This window comes from Hylobates moloch, unplaced genomic scaffold, assembly GCF_009828535.3.
Source record: "Hylobates moloch isolate HMO894 unplaced genomic scaffold, HMol_V3 SCAFFOLD_13, whole genome shotgun sequence".
Lineage (NCBI taxonomy): Eukaryota > Metazoa > Chordata > Mammalia > Primates > Hylobatidae > Hylobates > Hylobates moloch.
The window spans coordinates 94,984,630-95,009,032 of NW_026652288.1; the positions used below are offsets into that span (position 1 = coordinate 94,984,630).

General features: G+C 43.9%; 1 protein-coding gene across 1 annotated transcript in view; it reads right to left on the reverse strand.

Moving 5' to 3' along the window:
* The window catches only part of LIPH (lipase H), a 48,175-nt gene continuing 23,772 nt past the window's right edge, over positions 1 to 24,403 (reverse strand). Inside the window, exons 4-10 of the mRNA XM_032171827.2 lie at positions 22,964 to 23,065; positions 19,750 to 19,839; positions 14,543 to 14,710; positions 12,458 to 12,553; positions 9,793 to 9,904; positions 2,734 to 2,907; positions 1 to 99 (exon numbers count right to left, since the gene is read on the reverse strand). Of these exons, the coding sequence (XP_032027718.2) occupies positions 12 to 99; positions 2,734 to 2,907; positions 9,793 to 9,904; positions 12,458 to 12,553; positions 14,543 to 14,710; positions 19,750 to 19,839; positions 22,964 to 23,065 (830 nt within the window). The 3' untranslated portion in view covers positions 1 to 11. The remainder of the gene's footprint in view (positions 100 to 2,733; positions 2,908 to 9,792; positions 9,905 to 12,457; positions 12,554 to 14,542; positions 14,711 to 19,749; positions 19,840 to 22,963; positions 23,066 to 24,403) is intronic.

Below are 24,403 nucleotides of genomic sequence, written 5' to 3' on the forward strand. Positions count from 1 at the left end.
CCTGGCAACAGTTACAACTGCAACTCTGGGCAAAGAATAGGTTGGAAGACTGTTTCAACGTTTTCCATCAGGACAAGATCATACCGACACAGCTGGGGCCTGGGAAAATAAGACAAAATATCCTTGTCAATGAATTTATGAAAATGCAATGGTCTAGTAAATAATATTATATCCTTAAGATACAAAATTATTTAGCAATTGTTTTTAATATAGAAAACGCTTATGGTGGCCAGGCGCGGTGACTCATGCCTGTAATCCCAGCACTTTAAGAGGCCGAGGCGGGCGGATACTTGAGGCCAGGAGTTCAAGACCAGCCTGGCCAACATGGCTAAACCCCGTCTCTACTAAAAATACAAAAATTAGCTGGGCGTGGTAGCGCGTGTCTGTGGTTCCAGCTACTCAGGAGGCTGAGGCAGTACTAGAGCCCAGGAGGTGGAGGTTGCAGTGAGCTGAGATCATGCCATTGCACTCTAGCCTGGGCGACAGAACGAGACTCTGTCTCAGAAAAAAAAGAAAGAAAATGCTTATGGTAAGTAAAACACCAAGGAGAAAGCAAGATATATGGCTAGGCACGGTGGTTCACGCTTGTAATCCCAGCACTTTGGGAGGCCAAGGCTGGCAGATCACCTGAGGCCAGGAGTTGGAGACCAGCCTGACCAACATGGTGAAACACTGTCTCTACTAAAAATACAAAAAATTAGCTAGGCGTGGTCGCGTGTGCCTGTAATCCCAGCTACTTCGGAGGCTGAGGCAGGAGAATTGCTTGAACCCAGGAGGTGGAGGTTGCAGTGATCCAAGATCGCGCTACTACTGTACTCCACAGAGCGAGACTCCATCCCAAAAAGAAAGAAAGATGTAAAATTGTATTTACCATATAACTTTAGCTTTAAAAACAATAAAAGAAAGGAGGATTATATAGACATAACAATAAATATTAACAGTGGTTGCCTCTGAATAATGACAATATGGGTGATATTTTTCTGCTTCCTAACAATTTCTGTACTTTCTAGATTTTGTCAAATAAACATATATTGTCTGATATTCAGGGGAAAAAAATATTAAAAAGTTTTAGGATGTAATGACTATCCTTTTAGGAGAAACTTGTGTTATTAAATGTTTTAGGGTACCCTAAACTTTCTTTTTTTGTTTTCTTTTTTTTTTTTTTTTTTTTTGAGACAGGCTCTCACTCTGTCACCCAGGCTGGAGTGCAGTGGTACGATCTCGGCTCACCGCAACCTCTGCCTCCCAGGTACAAGCAATTTTCCTGCCTCAGCCTCCCGAGTAGCTGGGATTACAGGTGCACACCACCACTGCCCAGCTAATTTTTTATATTTTTGGTAGAGACAGAGTTTCACCATGTTGGCCAGGATGGTCTAGAACTCCTGACCTCAGGTGATCCGCCCACTTTGGCCTCCCAAGGTGCTGGGATTACAGGCATGAGCTACCGTGCTCAGTCCCTAAACTTTTAAGAAAAAGGAATTCACAAAGCACTAACTGCTCACATCATTTCCTGTCTCCCTCGCTGTCCACAGGTTAGATGCTAGGACTATATGGTAGAGTGGCATTTGTCACAAAACATACATGTCAACACAGCTCTGTACTTAAAAAATAATAATTCTTTCTCTCCTTCTCCCCTCTTTCTCTGTTTCTCTCTCTTTCTCTCCCAAAACATACATTGTTTATTTTTTCTGGAGCAATTGAGAATAGATTGTTTACTCCGTAATACTTCATTGTATATTTCCTAAGAACAAGGACATTTTCAGTACCATTATCAAATTTAAGAAATTCAATATAATACTTTTGTACTGTCAAGGGTGCAGTGGCTCATGCCTGTAATCTCAGCACTTTGGGAGACTGAGGTGGGCGGATACTTGAGGCCAGGAGTTCAAGACCAGCCTGGCCAACATGGTGAAACTAAAAATATAAAAATATTTTTTTCTACTAAAAATACAAAATCACAAATACAAACATTAGCTGGGTGTGGTGGACATGCCTGTGGTCAAGGGAATAAAATGTTCCAATTTTCTGTACCTTTTTTTATACTAGGCTCTGTTTAATCAGCTTGCCAAATTATACAAAGCTTTCTTTTCTACAACAAATTATCAGCTTATAAGCAGTGTGGTAGTTAGGGAAGAACTTTATAATTCTAAGCATATAACAACATTATTTCCTTGGATTACTAGGCCATCTACCTTATCTACCTTTAAGTACATGCAGTATAATTTTCTTGGATTACTGGGCTACCTGTTTTTATTTTTTAAATTTTTTATTTAATTTTTTGTTTTTATTTTGAGATAGGATCTTGCTATGTTGCCCAGGCTGGACTCCAACTCCTGGGCTCAAGTGATGCTCTCACCTCAGCCTCCTGAGTAGTGGGATTACAGGCATGTACCATCAAATGCAGGTGGGCTGGGCCACTTTCTTTCTTTTTTGTTTTTTTGTTTTTTTCTTTTTTTGTAGAGACAGGGTCTCCATACGTTGCCCAGGCTGGCTAGAACTCCTGAGCTGACGCAATCCTCCCAGCTTGGCCTCCCAAAGTGCTGAGATGATAGGCTTGAGCCACTACACTTGGCCTGGGCTACTTGTTTATAATAAAAACTATTTTTGGAAAACCCATCATGTCCCTCCTTGTGAATAATGGAGTCTTATTAAAACATCAGACCAAGCAGATTGGACAGGATCCAGCAATATCTTTGGAAAACAGCGTTTTGTCAAACCCTACCCTCAGCTCACCTCTCCGGATGGGCAAGGGACCTTAACTTCATTCGGAGAATCCTGAGCTTGTACCTTGGGCCTATTAGAGATCCTGTAGAGAACATCAAGGAAATTGCAGCCACTTTATCCAGATCTTGATTAAATCTTGCAAGTAGACTCACTTGGTGATATTTCTGAAATGTGGTGGGTTCACTGGAAGAAAGAAATAATATTGAAAAATGGATAAAGACTACTAATGAGAGAAAGCAGTTTTGAAGCCTGCAAGTCACTGGTAAGCTGGTAACTATTTCATCCCATAGCCTGGACCAGCTGACTTTTTTTTTTTTTTTTTTCTGAGACAGGGTTCACTCTGTTGCCCAGGCTGGCGTGTAGTAACCTCCCAAGAACGAGTCGACTTTGATGGGCATGCTGACTCCAAAGGGCTCTGTAAGTGACCCAAAATGACATTAGAGAGGTATGATGCTAATGACTGCCTAGTACACACCAGATGATGTCCTTGTCTCTCGACTCATCTCTCCAACCCCCCGAAACATTCCGCAAGGGGGGCATTATTCTCCTCATTTAATAGACAGAAATAGATGCTTACAGAGATCAAGCTCCCCAGGTGACAGGCCTTATATGTAGCAGTGAAGAGATTCCAACCCAGTTCTGGCTGAGTTCAAAGTTATGATCTTTCCATTAAACTGCATCCCTAGATGCCTAAGTATATCTTTAGCCAAACTAGATGCTAATTGAATTGTGCTTTAGCATGTATTTTTTTTTAGTTCTCCCTCTCAAGATGAACCTTAAAAGAGGCAAATCCAGAGTCTGATACTTTTTTCCAAGTGTATAGTGATGTTTTCTACAGGTGGAAAACCAAATTGAAGGTAAGGTATATCACTGGAGAGGTTCAGTCAGTCACTGTCTTTCTGGGGAGGTGGAAGAACCATGGAACCCCTGGCTTTGGGAACAGAAGGCTTGCTCTAGACATTCATCCTTTTTTTTTTTTTTTTTGAGACAGTGTCTCGCTCTGTTGCCTAGGCTGGAGTGCAGCAGTGCAATCTCGGTTCACTGCAACCTCTGCCTCCCAGGTTCAAGTGATTTTCCTGCCTCAGCCTCCTGAGTAGCTGGGGTTACAGGCACCTGCCACCCCTCCTGGCTAATTTTTGTATTTTTAATGGAGACAGGCTTTCACCATATTGGCCAGGCTGGTCTTGAACTCCCGACCTCAGGTGATCCGCCTGCCTCGGCCTCCCAAGGTGCTGGAATTACAGGCATGAGCCACCGAGTCTAGCCAATATTAATCCTTACTTTGGGAATGGGGTGATTGTGACGAGGTATCTGTCACCCCACTGGGATCATGTCTAGGTCCCATGGAGTACAGAAGTGCCACAAATAAAACTCATCTGAAAGGCGCCCAAATTTTGTTTTCTTAATACCATCTCTACTGAAAGAAACCAGGGCTCCCCGGAGAAATGGTTGATTCCACGGCTGGGGCAGGAAACATGCAAAGTGATCCTGGAAACCCGTGTGCTAGAAAGTTAGGAAGTGTTTTAAACAGTGATGGAAGCCGGGCACGGTGGCTCATGCCTATAATCCCAGCACTTTGGGAGGCTGAGGCAGGCAGATCACAAGGTCAAGAGATTGAGATCATCCTGGCCAACATGGTGAAAATGTTCATAGCAGCATTATTCATAATAGCCAAAAAGTGGAAACAACTCAAATACCCATGAACTGATGCATTAAATGTGGCATATAAATACAACAGAACACTGTTTGGCCATAAAAAGGAACAAAGTATTGCTACATGCTGCAACTTGGATGAATCTTGAAAACTTTAAACTGGCTGGACGCGGTGGCTCACACCTGTAATCTCAGCACTTTGGGAGGCCGAGGCGGGCGGATCACCTGAGGTTGGGAGTTCGAGACCAGCCTGACCAACATGGAGAAACCCCGTCTCTACTAAAAATATAAAATTAAGCCTGGTGCGGTGGCACACGCCTGTAATCCCAGCATGTTGGGAGGCCGAGGTGGGAGGATCACCTGAGGTCAGGAGTTCGAGACCATCCTGGCCAACATGGGGAAACCCTGTCTCTACTAAAAGTACAAAAATTAGCTAGGCGTTGTGTGGGCGCCTGTAATCCCAGCTACTCAGGAGGCTGAGGCAGGAGAATCGCTTGAACCCAGGAGGCAGAGATTGCAGTGAACTGAGATCGCACCACTGCACTCCAGCCTGGGCAACAAGAGCGAGACTCCGTCTCAAAAAAAAAAAAAAAAAAAAAATATATATATATATAATTAGCCGGGCATGGTGGCGCATGCCTGTAATCCCAGCTACTCATGAGGCTGAGGCAAGAGAATCGCTTGAACCCGGGAAACAGAGGTTGTAGTGAGCCGAGATCATGCCATCGCACTCCAGCGTGGGCAATAAGAGCAAAACTCCATCGGAAAAAAAAAAAAAAAAGAAAACATTAAACTAACCAAATGAAGGCAGGCACAAAAGGCCACATATCGTATGATTCTCTTTATATGGCATGTCCAGAATAGGCAAATTCAGAGAAAGTTTAGTGGTTGCCAGTGGGTAGGGAGTAGACATGTAGAATTACTACTAAAGGATATAGGGTTTCTTTTTGAGATGATGAAAATGGTCTGGAATTAAATGATGGTGATTGTTGTACATTTTGTGACTATATTAAAATTTACTAAATTGTACACTTTATTTTTAACTTTTATTTTTTTGAGACAGAGTCTGGTTCTATTGACCAGGCTGGAGTGCAACGGCACGATCTTGGCTCACTGCAACCTCTGCCTCCTCAAGCCATCCTCCCACTCCCAGCCTTTAAGTAGCTGAGACTACAGGCACAAGTCATCACACCCAGCTAATTTTTGTATTTTTTTGTAGAGACAGGGTTTTGCCATGTTGCTCAGGCTGGTCTTGAACTCCTGAGCTCAAGTGATTCCCCATGCCTCAGCATCCCAAACTACTGGGATTACAGGCATGAGCCACTGCACCCAGCCAAATTGTATACTTTAAAGGGTGAATGTGGCCGGGCGCGGTGGCTCACACCTGTAATTCCAACACTCTGGGAGGCCAACACAGGCGGATCACCTGAGATCAGGAGTTAGAGACCAGCCTGGCCAACATGGTGAAACCCCATGTCTACTAAAAATACAAAAATTAGCTGGGCGTGGTGGCAGGCGCCTGTAATCCCAGCTACTTGGGAGGCTGAGGCAGGAGAATCACCTGAACCCGCAAGGCGGAGGTTGCAGTGTGCAGAGATTGCGCCACTGCACTCCAGCCTGGGTGACAAAGCACGACTCTGTCTATAAAAAAAAAAAAAAAAAAAAAAAAGAGTGAATGTCATGTGAATTACATCTCAATTTTTAATTTATTTTTTGAGACAAAGTCTCACCTTGTCACTCAGGCTGGAGTGCAGTGGTGTAATCATAGCTCACTGTAGTTTCAAACTCCTGGATTCAAGTGATCCCCTTGGTTGAGCCTCTTGAGTAGCTGGGACTACAGGCACATACCACCAAGCCCAGCTGTTTGTTTTTTGTTTGTTTGATTGTTTGTTTGTTTGTTTTCTGTACAGACAGTCTTGCTATGTTGCCCGGGCTGGTTTCAAACTCCTGGGCTCAAGCTATCCCCCTGCCTCATCCTCCCAAAGTGCTGGGATTACAGGAGTAAGCCACTGGGCCTGGCCTTTTAAAATGATTTTTTAAAAAAGCAAATACAAATACATAAATACAGGGAGAGTCACCAGGCCAATAATAACCTTGACTGTGACTTCATCTATTCCCATAGTCTGGTGAGACTGGATCAACTCAGGGTACATGCTCTGATATCATTTTCTTTTTCTTAAATGGTAAAAATAATTTTAAAAAAGTTAAAGTACATCTTGAAAAAAAGAGAAATGTACCCATAATCTCACCATGTACTAGAACAATTATTTCCTTTTTGTACATATTCTCTGATTGACAGTGACGTTTTCACAAACATGACTAAAATAAGAATGTGCATTAAAGATGTTAAGGTATTTATTTAATCAAGATACAAAACTCCAAATTTAGGAATTCCTACTTGGGAGACATTCACTATAGAAAATTTAAAACTGGGCTGGGTTTGGTGGCTCATGCCTGTACTCCTGGCACTTTGGGAGGCCAAGGAGTGAGGATCGCTTGAGCTCAGGAGTTCAAGCCTAGCCTGGGCAATGGTGACACCTCATCTCCACAAAAAAATTAAAAAGTAGCTAGGCATGGTGGCGCACTTGTAGTCCCAGCTACTCGGGAGGCTGAGCAGAGAGAATTGCTTGAGCCCAGGCAGTTGAGCTACAGTGAGCCATGATCTTGCCACTGCACTCCAGCCTGTGTGACAGAGTGCAACCCTGTTTCAAGAAAAAAAAAAAAAAATTCTAAGACATATGTAAAGCAAATATGTAACAAATTATTGACAGAATATTTAAGCTTTGCTAGGTGAGAAAATTTCTTTATATAATTGCACAATCTCCCCTGCTAGCTCTTAGAATCTCCAGAATAGAAAATTCTAGATTCTAGATGAGGTCTCTGCTCTAGCTTCCTCACTGAAGAGTCCTCAAGATGCGCCCCCTAGCGGTGCCCTCTCTGAAAATGCTGCCCCACCGTGGGTGTGGGGACATTAGCAATGAAACCGACCAGCAGGGAACCCTAAAAAAAAAAAAAAAAAACCGGCGGGGCGCGGTGGCTCACCCCTGTCATCCTAGCACTTTGGGAGGCCAAGGCGGGCGGATCAAGAGGTCAGGAGATCGAGACCATCCTGGCTAACACGATGAAACCCTGTCTCTACTAAAAATACAAAAAATTAGCCGGGCGTGGTGGCACGCACCTGTAGTCCCAGCTACTCGGGAGGCTGAGGCAGGAGAATGGCGTGAACCCGTGAGGCGGAGCTTGCAGTGAGCCGAGATAGCGCCACTGCACTCCAGCCTGGGCGACAGAGCGAGACTCCATCTCAAAAACAAACAGCAAACAAACAAAAAACCCACTGCACTCCCAAACTTCAACTGTGGTGGGGGTAGGGGGAGCAATACAGCTTAATGGGAGGAATCTAATGTAGTGATTAAAACTATTAGGTGCTGGGGTTGGATAGACCTGCTTCTGATTTCACCTGATTCACACTGATCAGCTGTATGATACTGGCCAAATTACTTGGTCTCTCTGAGCCTCAGTTTCTTCATAGATGAAATGGGAATGCTAATACTACCGCATAGGGTTTTGTATAATTGCATTAGCCAATTTGTATAACATGCTTAGTTCAATAAACAAAGGTTATTATTATGATCCAAAAATGCATTTTAAAAAGCCACCTACAAACCACCCACCCCATACCCACTTTCTCTATTTATCTACACAATGAACCCGTTGGGTGACTGCCACTTTCAGATGACATTCTATGCAGTCTTCTGTGGATGTGGCCAAGAGACAACCCAAGTGCTTAGTAAACAATAGGTCCCAGAAAACATTTCCTGAATAAAATGAGCTTCAAATTCCTTTGCTTAAAGCCTCCTCCCCCCTTTTCCTGATAATAAAAGATTTTCTAAAGTATTAATTAATTTTAAACACATATATGTATATATTCATCAGAAAGTTAAAAACAAAAGAGAAGATGAAAAAAGAGACACTCAAATTCCCACCACCCAAAGGGCAATGTAACATTTTGGCATGTTTCTTTTTCATTGATTTTTACATTGTTAAGCTAATTTTATGCTTTATATCATTTGATATTCTACATTTTTTGCTTAGCACGTTATAAGCATTTCCTTTTCTATGTTTTATAAATGACTTCAGTGTATAGTGGGAATATTTACATTAACCATTTTCCCATTGTTAGATTTTTAGAATGTTTCCAATTTTTATTGCAAATTACATTTTCTTTTTTTTTTTTTTTTCTCCCTTTAGATGGAGCCTTGCTCTGTTGCCCAGGCTGGAGTGCAGTGGCGTGATCTTGGCTCACTGCAAACTCCGCCCCCCCCCAGGTTCAAGCCATTCTCGTGCCTCAGCCTCCCGAGTAGTTGGGACTACAGGCAGAGGCCACCACACCTGCTAATTGTTTTATTTTTAGTAGAGATGGGATTGCACCATGTTGGCCAGGCTAGTCTTGAACTCCCAGCCTCAGGTAATCTGCCCGCCTCGGCCTCCTAAAGTGCTGGGATTACAGGCGTGAGCCACCATGCCCAGCAGCAAATAACATTTCCTGAGTTTCAGAAACATATATATACAAACACAACATATATATGTTATATATGTATTATACATGTTTACATATATATTATGAGCTCATGAAAGAATAGAAATGTGTGCGGGTAGAGATGCCTTTTGCCTTTGGGGCTGGGATTGTTGGTGAGATTCGGCAAGGACTTGTACTTTTATGTTTGAAATTCCTTTTTTTAAATTACTATTATTTTTGATTGATAATGAGAAATCATAATTATATAGATTTAGGGGATACAATGTGACGTTTTGATATATGTATACAATGTGGAATAATTAAATCAGCATATTCCTTTTTTTTTTTTATTATACTTTAGGGTTTTAGGGTACATGTGCACAATGTGCAGGTTTGTTACATATGTATCCATGTGCCATGTTGATTTCCTGCACCCATTAACTCGTCATTTAGCATTAGGTGTATCTCCTAATGCTGTCCCTCCCCCCTCCCCCCACCCCACAACAGTCCCCGGAGTGTGATGTTCCCCTTCCTGTGTCCATGAGTTCTCATTGTTCAATCCTTTATAGCAACCAAAGATAACTTTTGTATCACATGTTTAATCAAAGGAAGTGAGGAGAGGAACGAAGGGAGAAAGGGAGGGAAAGAGGGAGGAAAGGAAGGAAAAAGGGAGGAAGGAAAGGAAGAAGAGAAGGAGGGGAGGAAAGAAAACCCTTGCACCAATCCCAGAGCTTGGGAGATCAAGAGCCAGGGAAACAACTAAGCAATAGGTCCCCTTATATCTTTTATAGAACAAGGAAAACATAGATCTGTAAATAACAAAGTAGGTGGATTTGTGATTTAATTTCTCTGAGCAAAAAGCGAAATAGCGCACTGCAAACAATTGTAACTCAACTTACTGATTGATTTTGGATTCTGTGGTGTTTCCAGCTTTGTCTCTCAATTTGATGGTAATGTCCCCTCTTCTTATATTCTTGTTCCATGTTATAATATCCACAAAGTAATGATACACTGCAAAACAGAGAGAGAAAACGGTAAGAGAGAGATATTACCAACTGATCCCCTGAAGGGTTGGTTCCTAAAAACTGAACCTCCCTAATCACTGAGTCTCTTCTTCTCTTTCTCTCTGGTTTCTCTGCAAAGATCCAGGTCAGAAGTTTCTAATATTCCCTTCTCTTCTCTTTGGTAAAGATGGCATGAGTGAATGCAGAGTTCACTGGTTTCCAGTCACCATGGTCAGGCATCATCATTGAACCAGTGTTTCCAGGTATTGTGAAGTCTTAGGGCCTACGGCTGAGTGTGGTTCACATCAATTCCTGCCAGTTTTAGACTCAACCATCTGAGGGGCCATTTGGAGACCCCCCATGGCTGAGATGGTTTTCCACAATTTGGGCCGTGTCCACCAGCCTACCTAGCCTTCCTCATCCTTCTCCCAATCATGCCCAACCACCTGCACTCCCTGCACTGTGAAGGCTCCTGGGCCTTCACCCACCTGGGCACTCTTACTTTGCCAGCTCTGTGAACCCACCTTTCAGGTTTCAGCTTAATATCATTCCTCCAGAAGGCTTTCCCTGACCCCCAGACTAAGTCAGGTCTCCTTTCTTGAAGTTCCTGCCATACTCTGGACTCCCCGCATTATTACTCAGCACACTTTCCTGTATTTACAAAATGCGAGAAAGGATGATAATAAAAATAAAGTGGCATTCCCTAACCAGCAGACTCAGAGAAATAAAAAAGTGGTAAATATGTGGGTACATCTATAGAAATGTTACCTGAATAATGTCTTATGGGTTTATTTAAAAAAAGATAAAATTAAAACACGCTACAACAGGAACTAATCAGGGAGATGAGAGTCCCACGAAGGAGTAAGGTCACTCCTGGATTTGCCGTTTTATGGTCCAAGTTGCTCAGGGGCTTGCCCCATACAGACCAGGTAGGTGCCAAATCCTGGGCTGCCACACGTGGCTCCAAAGAAAGAGGGAAACCCAGTGATCTGCAGGCTTTTTTTTTTTTTTTAAGAGTCTCTCTGTGTTGCCCAGGCTGGAGTGCAGTGCTGTAATCTCGGTTCACTGCAACCTCTGCCTCCTGGGTTCAAGCAATTCTCCAGCCTCAGCCTTCTGAGTAGCTGGGATTACAGGCAAGCACCACCACGCCTGGCTAATTTTTGTATTTTGTTTTTGGGGTTTTTGTATTTTTAGTAGAGATGGGGTTTCACCATGTTGGCCAGGCTGGTCTTGAACTCCTGGCCTCAAGTGATCCACCTGCCTTGGCCTCCCAAAATGCTGGGAATACAGGCGTGAGCCACCATGCTTAGCCTCCAGGCTCTTTTAAAAGAGTTGCTCACACCTGGCATGGAGGTTCACACCTGTAATCCCAGCACTAAGGCAGGAGGATTTCTTGAGCCCAAGAGTTCAAGACCAGCCTATGCAACATAGTGAGACTCTGTCTCTAAAAGAAACAAAAAAAAAAAACAGTTAGCTGGGCATGGTGGTGCATGCCTGAAGTCCCAGCTACTTGGGAGGCTGAGGCGGGAGGATTGCTTGAGTCCAGGAGGTTGAGGCTGCAGTGCCCCATGATTGTGCCACTGCACTCCAGCCTGGGTGACAGAACAACACCCTGTCTCAAAAAAAAAAATTAACATAGGCTGGGCATGGTGGCTGATGCCTGTAATCCCAGCACTTTGAGAGGCCAAGGCAGGCAGATCACCTGAGGTCAGGAGTTTGAGACCAGCCTGGCCAACATGGCAAAACCCCGTCTCTACTAAAAATACAAAAATTAGCCAGGCATGGTGATGCACACCTGTCGTCTCAGGTACTTGGGATGCTGAGGCAGGGGGATCACATGAACCCAGGAGGCAGAGGTTGCAGTGAGCTGAGATTGCACCACTGCACTTCAACTTCGGTGACAGAGTGAGACCCTGTCTCAAAAAAAAATAAATAAAATGAAATGAAATAAAATAGTTGTTCCTAAGGAAAGTGAAAATGGGTACAAGACTGTAGGAAAAACACATCTGCCCAGGGAAATTCTAGTTGTTTCCCAAGGCGTCTAATCATCGGCTGCCCCCTTTAATTCCCATCTGGAATACTTAGTCTCTCGAGGCCTTTAGGTCATCATGTTTGCTTTAGAGCTGGAACTGACCTGTAGATATGGCTGGCACCTGATTTTTTCCTAGTCTCAATTTTATGTCTCTTGGGGAATCAAGCAGTTTTCTGGAAGATCTTAGTGACTAGAATGGTCATCCAGTGAAACTAACAACTCTGATTTGTTGAGATTTTATTAAATTAATATTTTTAAATTGCATCAGATTAAACCTAATATCCCAGAAGACAGACATTATTACCCCATTTGACCAGTCAGGACACTGAGACTCAGAGAAGTCAAATGACTTGACCAAGGTCCCACAGCTATTATGTGGTAGACTCAGGAGTCAACCTAGGCCCTTCCAGCTCCAAAGTTGATGCTTCATCATGGCCCTTATTTGCCAAGAAGTAGCCAGGAAGCTGAGACTCAGCCATCCCCAAAATAAGAGTTAGGCAAAAGCCAACAACCACATTCACCACTCACTGCAGAATGGGCTCTCCTCAGCTGTGTCAAAGAATGCCTTCGTCATTGGAGGATCTCTCCCCCTTAGATAGTCTTTCCAATTATCAGCATAATAGCCTATGAAAACAAGTTTAAAAAATTGTAAGATTAACATGTATTATATAAACGTAAAAGCAACTGCGGTAGCAAGAACGTTGAGTTTGACTGTATCCACCACTTCTGAGGGAAACTCCCTCCCATCTCCATCCCCCACGGTGAGGGCCTGCAGGGTGACCCATCTTGCTGGCTGATCCTGTCCCTAAGAGCTGAAAGGCAACAGGACCCTCCAGTGATTTTCCCCCTTTACTAGTTCTCAGTAGCAGGATGAGGGAGGGTGTAGGGTGTGGCACACACTGGTGTGGACTAAAAATAACTACCGACATTTTTCAGTAATACATTCATTTTCTAGATTAAAACAGATTCAAGTTCATACCTAAAATAGCATCACTCTTGAAAAGCAATATGCTTTCTTCAAGAACTACAATGGGGCCCCTAAATTGCATAGACCTGGGTTTGCCACGTGACTGACTGTGTCACCAAGCAGGTGAGTGTCCTCCTTCGTGTGCTGTCCAGAGGGCCCTCTTTCTCTCCTCTGTCCCTAGCCTAGAGAATGGCCTTCACATTCTGCCTTAATTGATACAGGGTGGGACCCAGGCATCAGTATTGTGTTATAACTCCTTAGGTGATTCTAAAGCACAATCAAGGTTGAGAACCCCTTGTCTATACCATGCCCTGTTGTTAACTTGGATTTTTCCTTTTGGCAAAAAATAGAAAATCCTCATGGCCATCCAGTTTCAAAGTCCTAACCACCTAGAATATCTGTACTAATCCCTAGAGAATATCCAAGCAGCCTCCACAATATCTGTTACCTCATTCCACCTGCTGTACGTGCACACAAGAGCTGGAATGTGGAGTGAGGGCATTTACACAGACATGAGTCTGTGAAAAAGTTCACTTGTCAGGAAGGTCTCTGGGCTCATTGTGGACCCTCTCCCAGCAGAGAGGTTGTATGCACAGAAAGGGTATTCCTGTCCCCACAGGAGAAGGCTATACAGAGTGACTGTACCCTGGGTAAGCTTGGAAACTCCTCTGGAACCTTCTTTTCCATGCTAGAATAGAGGGTCCAGGGAGGCTGTACTGCCTTCCGGATGGAATACTCTACAGTTGCTTTTCTTTTCTTTTTTCTTTCTTTTTTTCTTTGTTTGTTTGTTTGCTTTTTGAGACGGAGTTTCATTCTTGTTGCCCAGGCTGGAGTGCAATGGCACGGTCTCAGCTCGCTGCATCCTCTGCCTCCTGGGTTCAAGTGATTCTTCTGCCTCAGCCTCCCAAGTAGCTGGGATTACAGGCACCCGCCACCATGCCTGGCTAATTTTTTTGTATTTTTAGTAGAGGTGAGGTATCACCATGTTGGCCAGGCTGGTCTCGAACTCCTGACCTTGTGATTCGCCCGCCTCAGCCTCCCAAAGTGCTGGGATTACAGGCGTGAGCTACCACGTCCAGCCTACATTGCGTTCTAACACTGTTTATTAGTAGGAGACTAGAGTAGTTCAAAGAACAAATTGGCTAGAAAAAGCTGACTAGAAAAAAAAAAAGTCTTTTTAAAAAAATTTTTTTCTTTTTAAGAAAAATTTTTTTAAATTTTAACCTTTTATTTATTTATTTTTGGAGACAGGGTCTTGCTCTGTCACCCAGGCTGGAGTGCAGTGGCATGATCTCAGTTCACTGCAGCCTCAACCTCCTGGGCTCAAGTGATCCCCCCACCTAAGCCGCCTCTTGGGTAGCTGGGACTACAGGCACGCACCACCACACCCGGCTACTTTTTGTATTTTTGTAGAGACAGGGTTTCACCATTTTGCCCAGGCTGGTCTCGAACTCTTGACCTCAAGTGATCCACCTGCCTCAGCCTCCCAAAATGCTGGGATTACAGGCATGAGCCACTGTGCCCAGCAGAAAATCAAGTTTTTAATACAATTATGGGGCCGGTTTTTACATGATAAAGTGGTTCTGGGATTCATACCAAAAACTAGTTCTTTGTGAATCAGAGAGGAAACTGCTGGTTGGACTTACCCAGAAGGGGACAGGACTCTTTTTGTGACGCGCCGCAGCTGATACACTTGCCATTCCTATAATCCTGGTAGGAGTCACAGGGATATGCAGTGATGGTGCAGCTCTCTCTCAGGGAAGACAGGTACAGGTATACAGACCTCTGGTGGTCACATTTAAAATACTGAAATCCTTGGTTGTAAAAGAAGTGATGAAAGAGTAGAGCGGTTGAAGCATTTAGTAATACTATATCACATATTCTATACACACACAATTTCTCATCTGGCCCTGCGCTCTTTCAGTGTATTTTATTTCATGACATCTTTATAAAATCCCATAGATAAGAATTCATGCTGGCAAGTGGGAGGAGAAAAGATGACATCAAATTAAGATTGTGGCAAGAATTAGAGCAAATATGCTTTGGTGAAAGACCCAGGGCCAGGTGCAGTGGCTCCTGCCTGTAATCCCAGCACTTTAGGAGGCCGAAGCGGGTGGATTGCCTGAGGTCAGGAGTTCGAGACCAGCCTGGCCAACATGGAGAAACCCCATCTCTACTAAAAATACAAAAATTCGCCGGGAGTGGTGGCGGGCACCTGTAGTCCCAACTACTCAGGAGGCTAAGGCAGGGAGAATCGCTTGAACCTGGGAGGGGGAGGTTGCAGTGAGCCGAGATTGCACCACTGCACCCCAGCCTGGGCAACAGAGTGAGACTCCATCTCAAAAAAAAAAAAAAAAAAAAAAAGACCATGATTGCTCATGTAGCAATCGAGGTATCTTTCACTGTCATCCAATGCTTGATCCATAGATTGCCTGCATCAAAATCGTGCTTGTTAAAATACAGAGTTCAGGTCCACCCTCAAACATTTCTAATTCAGAGGAGGCGCAGGCATCAGCATTTTAACAAACACTGTCCCCTGTCTTCCATGCGGTCCCGAAGCATGTAAGTTTGAAAGCCCCTGGTCTAACATTGCAGGCCTACTTCAGACTACAAAGACGCTGTGTCTGCTCATCAAGCTGACATGGTGAGGGTGTTTGGGTCCAAGGCCAACCTTCCCTAGGTCATGGAGAATCAGAAGGAATTACCAAAATCGTTATCATAAAAGTAAATTGCTGGCTGGGCACAGTGGCTCACGCCTATAATCCCAGCACTTTGGGAGGCTGAGATGGGCAGATCATGAGGTCAGGAGTTCAAGACCAGCCTGACCAACATGGTGAAACCTCGTCTCTACTAAAAATACAAAAATTAGCCGGGCGTGGTGGCGCGTGCCTGTAATCCCAGCTACTTGGGAGGCTGAGGCAGGAGAATCACTTGAACCCGGAAGGTGGAGGTTGCAGTGAGCTGAGGTTGAGCCACTGCACTCCAGCCTGGGCGATAGAGCAAGACTCCATCTCAAAAAAAAAAAAAAAAAATAAAAAAAAAAAAAAAAAAAAAAGAAAAAGCTAATTGTGAATCATTAACTAATTCCTTTTCATTCTGCCTTTTCATATGATATATTTACTTAGAGAAAGGTTGAAAAACGCAAACAATAGCTTCAGTCATGGAGCTCTGTCACTCCCCTGCCACATTTATTATGAGAATTTTCAAACAGGCACAAAAATCGGGGGAAGGATACAAAGAACGCTCATGCCCAAATTATCCCCACTCCAGTAATTGAGTAATTATCAAAATTCTCCCATTCTTATTTCACTTACTCTCCTGCATTATGGCATTTAAAAACCAATCTTTCACTGTTAAACACCACTATTAGATCTAATCAAGTACTAGCTCCTTTTTTTTTGAGATGGAGTCTCGCTCTGTTGCCCAGGCTGGAGTGCAGTGGCGTGATCCCGGCTCACTGCAACCTCCGCCTTCCGGGTTCAAGCAATTCTCCTGCCTCAGCCTCTTGAGTAGGTGAGATTATAGGCTCGTACCACCACTTCCGGCTAATTTTGTATTTTTTAGTAGATACAGGGTTTCACCATGTTACCCAGGCTGGTCTTGAACTCCTGATCTCAGGTGATCTGCCCACCTCAGCCTCCCAAAGTGCTGGGATTTCAGGCATGAGCCACCATACCCGACTGAGTACTAGTTTCTATCTTGAATAGAATAACTTTGACCCTGCTTTTCTCAATGTACAGACTTTACCTATTTAGTTCACCATGATAGTTGAACTATTATACTGTTCTGAACTGTTATACTATACTGAACTGTTCTCCTATAGTTCCAGATCCTAACACAGTGCCAGACACATGGCAAATTAATAAGTATTTGTTGGATGAATGAATAAATGCAACCTCTAGCGGGTTCCGCTGTTTGCTGAAACCCCTTTGCTTTATTTCTGCTCGAGGCTTTAACTGGAAGTCTGGTTCTTATGAGCTTCCTCGGTCTGGTACTGTTCAGTGCCAATAATCCCAACAACTGCCAAAAACTCAAGAGCAAGAGTCATTCGGATTCCTGCCACATTTTCCATTCATGTCAAAGGCAACGGGGCCTGGCACTGCACAGAAACCAGGCAGGCAATCAAGAGAGACATGGGGGACACCTGCCAGATGTTGAGGGTCATTGGAAAATACAACTGCTCAGTAGTTCCAAAATGCTAGTAAGTTCCAAAAAGACCAGAAGTTCCATTTCTGGACTAGTGCTGGTTTATGACAATGTGTTCACGAGTCTATAGTAGAGTATGGGAACCACACAGATGAGACAGTGACTATTTCATTAAGCTAACTGCAATTAATGTAAAGTTCTGCATGCTCTGGGTTTATGTCTTTTCTTTTGTGGGTGTATGTGTTACAATGCCCTTTATTTAATGGAAATAATGGTGATGATAGATGTATTTTTGTGGTTTAGGATTTTTTCCTAACTCAGCAAATTAAATATCCCAAATTTGTTTTCAAATATTTTAAAACCAGAAATGTATACATTGTACTTATAACTGCTGAAATAGAACAATCAGAAACACTATCGACAGCCAGGAATGGTTGTTTGTGCTGGGCCCCTGTTGACTTCAGTAAGGATGACACCAGGTTCAAAAGGCTAAAGAAGAGACCCAGAACCAGTGAACAAGACCTACAGTTTATTGGAGGAACTTACATACAGGGACAGTCCAGTGACAACAGGCCGGACAGGAGAACTGCAACCACTTGTAAAAAGCGTGCAGTTTTTACAGCATCTTCACTTAGCACCCTCACCCTACCCAGCAACCTCCACATGGCAGCCCTCATTACTGAAGTGTTGCTGTCAGCTGTGTCTGCAGTAAGGGTCATTCTCAGGGCATGCTGACGTTATTGCTGTCAGGTATAGCTCACACCTGTAATCCTAACACTTTGGGAGGCCAAGGCAGGAGGATCGCAAAGAAGGAAGAGGAAGGAAGGAAGAAAGGAAGGAAGGAAGGGAGGGAGGGAGGGAGGGGAAGGAAGGGAATGAAGGAAGGAAGAGAAAAAGGAGACAGAAAAAACAAAAAGAAGGGAGGGAGGGAGGGAGAGAGAGAGAGAGAGAAAGAAAGAAAGAAAGAAAGAAAGAAAGAAAGAAAGAAAGAAAGAAAGAAAGAAAGAAAGAAAAGAAAGAGGTCGTCATATTGTCAGTCACCTCACTTTTATGTTGCCCTCTAACTCTCCATTTATGTTTTTGTTTTTTCTCATTGTAAAAGTAATATATAATTATTTGAAAAACACAAAATGATAGGAAATAGTGATGCAAAAACACCTAAAAGTCTGATATCAACAGATTGCCAGTAATAATTACTTGGAGCAGGCCGGGCGCGGTGGCTCACGCTTGTAATCCCAGCACTTTGGGAGGCCGAGGCGGGCGGATCACGAGGTCAGGAGATCGAGACCACGGTGAAACCCCGTCTCTACTAAAAATACCAAAAAATTAGCCGGGCGTGGTGGCGGGCGCCTGTAGTCCCAGCTACTCGGAGAGGCTGAGGCAGGAGAATGGCGTGAACCCGGGAGGCGGAGCTTGCAGTGAGCCGAGATCGCGCCACTGCACTCCAGCCTGGGTGACAGAGCGAGACTCCGTCTCAAAAAAAAAAAATTACTTGGAGCATTTACTTTTAGTCTTTTTATCTATATTTACAGCTGTACAAATACAGATTAAAAAAATAAATTGGCATCATATTATATAGTTTTGTGTTTTTCACTTATCACACTAAGAATTTTTATTAATCTCTGAAAATGTGACTTTTAAGAATTACATTTTTTGTGAGCATACCATAATTCATTTAATAATTTTTGTAAGCTGGCCATTTACATTATTTCAAAAGCTCTAATTATTATAAATAATGTTATGTTAAACATCTTTGCACTCTAATTCTTGTCTGCATTTTCCATTATTTCTCTAGGAGCGATTTCCAGGTGTGGAATTTCTAGATCAAAGACATACCTTTTCAAGAGAGAGAAATAATTCATAATAGCTTTCAAACATGTGGCTATAGTTTTAAAAGTAGTATCTTTGAGTTATAATTTATAATTTATATTTATACTACCTGTATCTTCTCAGGAAGTTTGTTTTCTATTAAAAATTACTACATGTAGGATAATGTCAGATTTTAAAGATATGCCTTTTTCTTTTCTTTTTTTTTTTTTTTTCTTTTTTGAGACAGGTCTCACTCTGTTGCGTAGGCTAGAGTGCAGTGGCATGATCATGGCTCACTGCAATCTCTACTTCCCAGGCTCAAGCGATCCTCCCACCCAGCCTTCGGAGTAGCTGAGCCCACAAGCATGCCACAACACCCAGCTAATTTTGTTTTTATTCTTTGTAGAGATGGCATCTCCCCTCTGTTTCCCAGGCTGGTCTTGAACTCCTGGGCTCAAGCAATCTTCCCACCTTGGCCTCCCAAAGTGCTGGGATTACAGGTATGCACCACTGCACCTGGCCAAAATATGCCTTTTTATTTTTTTTATTTTTATTTTTTTGAGATGGAGTATCACTCTTGTTGCCCAGGCTGGAGTGCAGTGGTGCAAACTCAGCTCACCGCAACCTCTGTCTCCCAGGTTCAAGAGATTCTCTTGCCTCAGCCTCCCGAGTAGTTGGGACTACAGGCATGCGTCACCACGCCTGGATAATTTTTTGTATTTAGTAGAGATGGGGTTTCACTATGTTGGCCAGGCTTGTCTCAAACTCCTGACCTCAGGTGATCCACCCACCTCGGCCTCCCAAAGTGCTGGGATTACAGGCATGAGCCACCATGCACGGCCTCCAAATATGCCTTTTTATACCACTATTTTACAAAATATAAAGTATCTGTGCTTACCTCCCAATATTGTTTTGGGGCAGCCAGGTTGATCCAATCCTCCATTTGGGTAGAAGTCTATGTTTCCTAATGGCTCCTTGTAGCCCAGTGCTAAAAGAGAATACATTCTGCTTTTATCCTGCTTTGAATTTTTCCTATCTCATAGCTCATTTGCCTGCCGGATATAAGCAGGAATTGTATTATTATTGTTGTTATATCATTATTGTTATACCTATGCAAGTGTTTTGCCCAAAGTCACCCAGCTAGTTAGTTAGAAGGCAATGATTTCCAACTAGGCAACTGTGAAGATGTTAAGGAATTTACTTCCAATATTTTTAACGACCTAAGGGAGTTTAGTCACTCATCCACTGCAAATGATACATTTCTTCTTTTTTTTTTTTTTTTTTGAGATGGAGTCTTGCTCTGTTCCAGGCTGGAGTGCAATGACGCGATCTCTGCTCACTGCAACCTCCACCTCCTGGGTTCAAGCAATTTTCCTGCCTCAGCCTCCCGAGTAGCTGGAATTACAGGCATGTGCCACCATGATCAGCTGATTTTTTGTGTTTTTAGTAGAGACGGGGTTTCCCCATGTTGGCCAGGCTGGTCTTGAACTCCTGACCTCGCGATCCACCCGCCTCGGCCTCCCAAAGTGCTGGTATTACAGGCATGAGCCACTGGGCCCGGCCCCATTTCTTCCTTATATTTTGCTGCAACCCTTTAATTGCCTGGAGCCTCTATTTGCATTTGTATAACTAATAAATAGGAGACAGGAAAAAATGAATTTTTACTTAGTAGATAAAATCTTTAAATATTTGAGATCTAGGATGGTAAAAAGATTGGAACTACTTCTAGAAAATGAGGACCTAGAAATGTATATATAGGTCGGGTGCAGTGGTTCACGCCTATAATCCCAGCACTTTGGGAGGCTGAGGTGGGAGAATCAAGGCCAGCCTGGACAAAATGGCGAAACCCTGTCTCTACAAAAAATACAAAAATTAGCCAGGCATTGTGGTGTGTGCCTGTAGTCCCAGCTACTCAAGGGGGTTGAGGTGGGAGGATCACTCGAGCTAGGAGGAGGAGGGTGCAGTGAGCCAAAAGCGTGACTGCATTCCAGCCTGGGTGACAGAGACAGACCCTGTCTTAAAAAATAATAATAATAAAAATTTTAAAAAGTATATATAGATTTAATAACTGTTTATGGTCTTTATTAAACCCCCAATCAGTAAAGTGCTTGATTTAATATAAATTAATTTAATGTAGGTGTACATACATATGCACATGTATATACATAACGCATCATAGTAATAATAATAATAGTTATTATATATTGAGAACCCACATGTGTCTCTGGGTGTGGTACTAGGTGTTTCACAATGCAAAGTGGCCACTGGTAAATTCAGATGAAACAACTTAAGTGAAGATATGGGACCAGGCATGGTGGCTCACGCCTGTAATCCTAGCACTTTGGGAGGCCAAGGCGGAAGGATCATTTGAGCTCAGGAGTTTGAGACCAGCATGGGCAGCATAGGGAGACCTCATCTCTATCAATGAAAAAAAAGGAAGCTCAGAGGACTTAAGGAACTAACATGACATCACTAGAAAGGGCAAAACCTGGGATCTGAATCTACATCTGCCTGATGGCAAAACTATACCCTTTCCTTCAAAATTCACTTCCCAAAAATAAATTGCTCTATTCTCTTCTACCAAGCATTAAAATGTACTTTGCAAACTTCATAGTAAGAATGCCACTGTTTCACAAAGAGACAATTTCTTTCAAGGCAAATAACTGTGGAACACCACACCAGAATGCCGATGAGAGATGGCAAAGGTTTTTTTAGGTGGTTGTATCATGAAGAGAATGTCCGATTAAATGACCACTCTGCTGTTTCCTCAATCCTCCCCAAGTTCCTACTCCAGCTCTTCTCCCAGACATCTGGATATAGGTACCCATCCTTGAGTATCACCCAACCCCACATGACACGTGTCCAATCCCAGACACAAAAACAGCACCGTGAAAGACAGAAATGGGCCAGCTCCAGTGGCTCAAGCCTGTAATCCCAGCACTCTGGGAGGCTGAAGTGAGAGGATTGATTGATCAGCGTGGACAACATAGCGAGACCCCCCATCTCTACAAAAAGAAGACAAATTTAAAAATTAAAAAAATAAAGATGGCCGGGCACAGTGGCTCACACCTGTAATCCCAGCACTTTGGGAGGCCAAGGCAGGTGGATCACCTGACCTCAGGAGTTTGAGACCAGCCTGGCCAACACAGTGAAACCCTGTCTCTAGTAAAAATACAAAAATTAGCTGGGAATGGTGGCGAATGCCTGTAATCGCAGCTACTTTGGAGGCTGGGGCAGGAGAATTGCTTGAACCCAGGAGGCAGAGGTTGCAGTGAGCCAAGATCACGCCACTGCACTCCAGCCTGGGCGGCAAGAGTGAAACTCCGTCTCAAAATAAAATACAATAAAATAAAATAAAAATAAAGACAGCAATGTCCAAGAAGATCTGCAGAGAGCCAGGGAGCTGTAGGTGCATCAGAGTGACTCTGCGTGGAGAGATTTAACACCTGCAGCTCAAGAAAATAAAAAGAACCAACACCACCAAGAAATCATGCATGCAAACCCAGTCGCACATAGGAAAACACTTATCTTCATGTTGAGAAAATTAGCCTGTCCTTCACTGAGCGTGATGATTCCTTTAAAAATATGCCGGGCGCGGTGGCTCACGCCTGTAATCCCAGCACTTTGGGAGGCCGAGGCGGGCAGATCACAAGGTCAGGAGATCAAGACCATCCTGGCTAACATGGTGAAACCCCGTCTCTACTAAAAATACAAAAAATTAGCCAGGCGTGGCGGCGTGTGCCTATAGTCCCAGCTACTCGGGAGGCTGAGGCGGGAGGATGGCGAGAACCTGGGAGGCAGAGCTTGCAGTGAGTCGAGATCGCGCCACTGCACTCCAGCCTGGGCGACAGAGAGAGACTCTGTCTCAAAAAAAATTTTAAAAATAAAAATATGAAGAGACCATGAGATAATCATCCACGCTCTAGCACAAGGTCCTGGGTGCCTACATTAAACCAGCTTCCCTTCAATATTTCGGTGGATTTGGAACCCTGCCCGGAAAAAAAGTAGGAATCTAGAGGAACCTGATCTGCTCCTACGTGATGATCTCTCCCCAGGGGAGACTCTTTAGGAGCCTGGAGGTAGCCACTGGCCCACAAGGAAAGGAGCATTACCATCAGTGTCAGAATGGATGACATCAACAAACTGCGCATCACTGGGATCTAATCTGTCTTGGTGAGGTTTCCCGTTGAATAAAGGGCCCGCAGGGTCGAGGCCTGGAAGGAAAACAGAGTCACTTGGCAGCCCCACACCATGAGTCACCTGCAGCCAGCCTTTGATCCTTCTGGATGAGGGTGGCTCCCAGGCTGCAGGGCACCCTCAGGTGGGCGAACGCTCACACTCCCGTCCCACTTGGCCAGGACTCCTTTCCATGGCTCTGCAGCTTGTTCCCACAGTGGAGACGGTTACCCTGGCTGTGCCCCCTGAGAATGGCATCCAGACTCCATCAGGGGCATGTCTCATGCGGAGCTCAACAGTAGGGAACGCACACATGCATGAGGTTCAAGGGGTGGAGATAAACGGGCATTCCCCAGGAAAAAAGCACCAAAGGGCGCATTAAAGAGAAAAGAGCAGGCCGGGCGCAGTGGCTCACACCTGTAATCCCAGCACTTTGGGAGGCCGAGGCAGGTGGATCATGAGGTCAAGAGGTCAAGACCATCCTGGCCAACATGGTGAAATCCCATCTCTACTAAAAATACAAAAAAATTAGCTGGGCGTGGTGGTGTGTGCCTGTAGTCCTAGCTACTCGGGAGGCTGAGGCAGGAGGATCACTTGAACCCAGGAGGTGGAGGTTACAGTGAGCCAAGATCACTCCAGCCTGGCGACAGAGCAAGGCTCTGTCTCGAAAGAAAGAGAAAGAAAGAGAAAGAAGAAAGAAAGAAAGAAAGAAAGAAAGAAAGAAAGAAAGAAAGAAAGGAGGGAGGGAGGGAGGGAGGGAGGGAGGGAGGGAGGAAGGAAGGAAGGAAGGAAGGAAGGAAAGAAAGAAAGAAAGAAAGAAAGATGCTATATTCATCTTTATCCCACTTTAGATGACCCAGAAACCTCACTCAGCCCTTCCTTGTTGTTGTTAATAAATAAAGAACTTCCAATCTTATTCATATATGCTAGCCCATTTGATCCACATTACAAACCTGTGAGGGAGGCGGGGTAGCTATTATTATTTTCCGGATGAATGAACTGTGATTCAGGAAGATCAAGAGCCTTGATCAGAACACAGCCTCTTAATGCAACCACTTCTATCTGTTGAGCTCTTGGTTTCACTGCCCTGAGTTTAGCAAGCTCGGCGGAGAGGGCGAAACTCACTGGGCAGGCCAGGTATCAGGCTAGGTATTGAAGAAGGAAACCAAGTGGGTGTCAATCCCTGCAGAATTAACCTGCTCTATAAATGCCTAAACCGGTTTCTCACCCTTGGTCAATGTTATTTGGGTGTTCCTCACCATCACTACGAAGCAGCTGGAAAAACAGGAGAGAAGCTCCTATGATGCTGTAACCAAAAAATAAAGATTAAACAACAACAAGAAAAAGCTGGGTGTGATGGCTCACACCTGTAATCC